The 5,266-nt window shown below is 36.7% G+C and overlaps 2 protein-coding genes across 3 annotated transcripts in view; both read left to right on the top strand.

Moving 5' to 3' along the window:
- LOC107656072 (guanine nucleotide exchange factor DBS-like) overlaps positions 1–922 on the top strand; it is a 79,612-nt gene extending 78,690 nt beyond the window's left edge. For both annotated transcript variants that reach the window (XM_016443750.1, XM_016443751.1), the window contains one exon: positions 436–922. In XM_016443750.1, coding sequence (XP_016299236.1) covers position 436 — 1 coding nt within the window. In that variant the 3' untranslated portion in view covers positions 437–922. The remainder of the gene's footprint in view (positions 1–435) is intronic.
- Positions 923–3,732: 2,810 nt separating this feature from the next.
- Positions 3,733–5,266, top strand: part of LOC107656069 (protein ECT2) — a 37,769-nt gene continuing 36,235 nt past the window's right edge. The window contains exons 1-3 of the mRNA XM_016443748.1: positions 3,733–4,052; positions 4,507–4,688; positions 4,845–4,924. Coding sequence (XP_016299234.1) covers positions 4,556–4,688; positions 4,845–4,924 — 213 coding nt within the window. The 5' untranslated portion in view covers positions 3,733–4,052; positions 4,507–4,555. The remainder of the gene's footprint in view (positions 4,053–4,506; positions 4,689–4,844; positions 4,925–5,266) is intronic.

Below are 5,266 nucleotides of genomic sequence, written 5' to 3'. Positions count from 1 at the left end.
TATATATATATACTTGTAAAATTTACATTTTTTTAATTAAAGTTAGGTTTTCTTTAAAAAAAAATATTTTTATTGCTTCATCCTTATCATCTCATAGATTAATCCTTATTGTTGAGCCCTGCAGCTGTCTGGAGCTGAATATACTGTTGTGTTTGTATGCTTTTCATGTTGCTCTTCATGCTTCTCCACCTGTGCTTACCGGCAGAAACAAAACACCCTCATCCCATTTAAAAAGAAGTAAAGCACAGGAATAACTCTGAAGGTTTGCATCTTTGTCATGCCATTTCTGTTTTCTTGTTTGTACGGATCTGGTCCTTGCTGTGATTGAGGGCTGTTGCAAGGTCTGGTTTTATTTTGCCACCCGTTTCCTGTTGCTCTCGATGGGGATAAAAACTGTATAGTACGTCACTCATCTTCTCATTCTCTGCTTTTTAGATATTTTCAGTGACCTCTGCACCGCTGCCCTCACCGATACAGAGGAGGCAGATGACAGCACCGGGCCGCATTCTGCTCAGGACGGCAGATTTGCATGCTGAACGCACCGTGATGCTTATACACCATACTCGACAACAGCTCGATATCTTTTGTAATACTACACAGACATCTGCTCCACTGAAGGAATAGGTGAACTGACCGATCAGAACGGATTCCACGTAACATTGACAACATTCTGTAGTCGTGAGTCAGAAATTCAGCATGCAGCCTTCGTTCTTTCCCTCTGCTGTGTCTTAGCAGCAAACGCAGAGGCATTTGAAAAGAAATATCCGGATCTCTGTGAACGCCGGACACTGATATCTGCACTGAGGCTGCCATTTGAAAACACTGAGAAGAAGAGACTCTAGACCTTTCTGTCCTGCTGAAACTTTCACTGAAATGCTTAAAGGGATCGTTCGCCCAAAAATGATCATGTTATTCCAAACCTCTATGAATTTCTTTCTTCTGCTAAAGAAGATATTTTGAAGAAATAGCCACTGACTTCCATAGTATTTTTTCAATGGCTATCAGCAATTCTTTTCATTTTTGAGTGAACTGTTCCTTCAAATACACTTGATTGTTTTGTTGCTTATTGCTTGTTTGCTTATGAGACTGTTGATCAGAAACAGCACTTTTGATGAATTAATATTCTCTAATGTAATGTACAATATTTATACTCTCTTTTATATTCTGACATGAAAGTTGTATAAGCCATCTGTAAAGCTTTGATCCTCCGCTGTTTGTAAAGCTGAATAGCTTTAATCCTCTTCAAATATTTGCCTCTACTTGATATAATATATTCATCTCTATCATGGTCTGGTTGTACATAAATAATCTCGAAACATAGTAAAAATGTGGGCTATTTACTCTGGAGATGTTTTATATGTATTTCAGAAAATATGATTGTTGTAGCATAAATATTCCAGCTGTACTGTAAAAGCATCTGATACTGTTATTTTACAGTATTGCTCATGAATGTTGTCAGTTTGTGCTAAAACGAATGCAGAAATCAGATGTACTGTATCCTTCCTGCTTTGACATGAAGAACTGGATGACAGTGAATGTCGTAATGATGCCAAAAGTTTTGTCTCATAACCGCCGATATCCACATATGATTGCGATTTAACGATGGTATAGTTTAATTACTTTCCGATAGTTTCTTAAATGTGACCCTGGAGCACAAAAGCAGTGTTAAGTCGCTTGGGTATATTTGTAGCAATAGCCAAAAATACATTGTATGGGTCTAAATTATCGATTTTTCTTTTATGCCAAAAATCATTAGGATATTAAGTAAAGATCATGTTCCATGAAGATATTTTGTAAATTTCCTACCGTAAATATATCAAAACTTAATTTTTGATTAGTAATATGCATTGCTAAGAACTTCATTTTGACAACTTTAAAGGGTATTGTCTCAATATTTTGATTTTTTTTGCACCCTCAGATTCCAGATTTTCAAATAGTTGTATCTCATCCAAATATTGTCCTATCCTAACAAACCATACATCAATGGAAAGCTTATTTATTCAGCTTACAGATGATGTATAAATATCAATTTCAAAAATTGACCCTTATGACTGGTTTTGTGGTCCAGGGTCACAAATGTAAATATCTAAGCACAAAGATTTGATATTGAATGCTGATGTGATTCTTGGTAGTATCATTATTCTGTTCATTTATATGTGAATATTTTGATTTTCACAGCTTCCTTACGGACGATATTACAGCTGATGTGAATATATATTACATAACTATACATTTCCAAATGCATAATGAAATACATTCGTTATAAAACAATGTCTGTGACTTTGCATATGGAGACTATTAAAGCCAACCAAATATAAGTTAGAAATGTCATGAAGATGTAATGAATTTTTTTAAATGTTCTCCATGGACTTCTTCCAAGAACCTTCGGGTTGAAAACTGGTGCATCAGGCTGTTTTTGGTTGTAATTAGGAGCTTTTTAAGAGAGTGTGTGACACTGAAGTGTGCATCTAAGAGGAGGACAGAAACGAGAGAGAGGGCCAGGCAAGATTCACTGGGCTTTGTTCCACAGAGGGTGTCTTTCAAACTCCCAAAAACTCCTGAGGGGCGGACGAGAAGGAAAGAGAGTGGAGAGAGCAGGACACAAAGACCCAAGAGAGATGTGACAAGCATTGAAACTGAATTTTAAAAAAGTGCACTCAGGCTGCCTTCACTTTGTCCTTGGCTTCAGGTGTCTAAAGATTTTGAAGACACCTGGCAGTCTATTTATCATGAGTCGTTGTCCCCTGAAAGCAGGCCGGGCAGAAGAAAGAAGAAGACTTCTGTCAGCAGGAAAGGGGAGGGCAGGCCGAGTCTCTGCTCAGGTTAAAGGAAGTTAATGGGGTGACATCACATCGGGACAGTGCAGGATGATGGGTTTTATTTTTTATAACATGGCTTTTTTTGGACAGGAATGTTCAGATTTAAGATGTGAACGAATGAGAATTTTACACATTTCATAATTGAATCATGCATTCACTTGTTCAATAAAACATTGACTTGATTTAGTTTGGTTAACAACTTATCATAATCTACCATGCTAATCATAGCTTCCATTAAAATACTATTATTACTACAGTAGTTGCTACCATTATAAACCATAATGAATTAATATGGGGTTTTCAAGAGTAGAAGTTATAGATAATATGGTATGACATAATAATATAAATATGCTTCTATACTTGAAAATCCCATGTTTATTATATTATATTATTATATAGTACCATGGGGTTATCAAGTGTAGAAGCATAATATGATATATATTACTAATGCTTCTACACTTAAAAATCCCTTATTATATTATATTAAAATACCATGGGGGTTTCAAGTGTAGAAGCATAATATACTATAATAAATTATAATACTAATACTTTTACTTTTACTTGAAAATCCATTATTATATTATATTTATGACGATTTACAATAATTGCATTTCGATGGAAACTATGCATGTTGATGAACAATAAGTTTAATTGTTTTATTTGTTAAACATTCTCATTTAGTTCGCGTGTAACTTTTCCCTGGATGCTTTATGAGTTGCATTGCAGCATTGTGTTTACATCAGTATCTTGTGTTTTAATCATAATGTTAAATACAGTTCATTTCACTTCAAACATGTCATTCATTCTGGGACAGAGAGCCGCTGACTGACTCCACAGCGTGCCATGCGTAGCCGTTTGAATTCATCAGCCAATCAGAGGCGTCACCTCAGAACTTCCGTCGAGCTCTTCACTCTCAGCCAATCGGCGTTGGGCTCTCATGTTTGCTTGCTTTTTTGAATTCAGTGAGTGAGTTGAACAGAGCCACCTATCAAAAGAGCGTATACAATGGACTTACTATTCTATCAAAACGTATTTTCCTAACTTTATCGTTTTATTTTGCACTTTAGACTAACTTTATGTGTCATTGCGCGGGGAGCGGTGTTCATGTGCGCACGCTTTAGTTTTAATCAACAGTTCGGCTAACATAAACCCAGATTGCTCAGCTGAACTCAGTGTTTCTTCATTCGTCAGAACCTTTCCAGCACATATCTGGACTTATCCCATTTTCATACGGTGAGTTTCCATCATGCATCTGCTTAATTCTAAATACAACACTCTGTTGGAGAGAATTTATTTTGTTTAGAAGTTAGCTAGCTATTGTGCTAGCCCATATCACTCAAGTGCATTGCAGCTGCCAATCAGCTGTCACCGCATTGTTCTCTAAAAACCTGACAGATCTTTACAATATGTGATGCTTTCTTTCGTTACCTGTTAAAATGTGCATTTTAATACATATGACATATTGCTTTTTATTAATGTAATGTTGCATTCAGATTAATTGTTGCATTTATGCAGCTGCATTTTTTTAAAAGATCTTAAGAAGTAAGCTTTGATAAATTTTGGTATATATATATATATATATATATATGAGAGAGAGATTCTCTCCTTCCTTTAACCTTGATCATTCCCTCTTAGAAACTCAACTGTTTGTCTCTTATTTCTGTGCCGCCCTTGGTCACTCCTCCAGCTTGTGATATTGTGGACAGGACTGGGTCGCCACCCCTTGTCACAGTGCCATGGCTGACAGCAGCATAGTTACTTTAGGGCCGGGCCACAGCCTGCTGGTGGACTCCTCCGTATACGACTCCCGGATGGCCGAGACCTCAAAGGAGCAATTTTTCATGGGTCTACACATAGACGAGTCAGAGGGTAAGTGAACCGCCCTTGATCGATCCATCTCGATCAACCTTATATCAACTGACATTTCCATGTGGTGGACCGTTTTACTGAGCACAAACATAACAAAAGAGGTTATTTTCTCCCACTCTATTTAGTCTATTTCCTCTTTTCTTTTCTTTTTTTCAGATGTATTGCCCAAAGTTGAGACGAGAGTGGTGTTGGTGGGGGAGGCCGGCAACATTGCAGAACTTGAAAAAGCTCTTCAGGTACCAAAGAAGAGAGTTGAGCTTATATATATTGAGCTTTATATAGATTTGCACTGAATTAAGATGAGCTACATTAATGAGGTAAAATAATATATCAGACCCTTCTGAAGTATTTCAAGGTCATTGTGAGTTCAGCTGGAGAAGAAAAGTTTCAAAATCTTCTAATCTGATTAAAAGTAATCAGTTTGCTAACAGGAAGGAAGTAATTTTGTGTTGGTCAGCTTAGTATGGAAGCCCGTTTCCGCCACTGAATAAAAAATAAAAATCGCAAAGTAATTGCGACTTTTTATCTCACGATTCTGACTTTTTTTCTCATAATTGCGTGATACAAACTCCCAATTG

This window comes from Sinocyclocheilus anshuiensis, unplaced genomic scaffold, assembly GCF_001515605.1.
Source record: "Sinocyclocheilus anshuiensis isolate Anshui unplaced genomic scaffold, SAMN03320099.WGS_v1.1 scaffold51, whole genome shotgun sequence".
Classification (NCBI taxonomy): domain Eukaryota; kingdom Metazoa; phylum Chordata; class Actinopteri; order Cypriniformes; family Cyprinidae; genus Sinocyclocheilus; species Sinocyclocheilus anshuiensis.
This window is presented reverse-complemented; position numbering and strand designations above follow the sequence as displayed.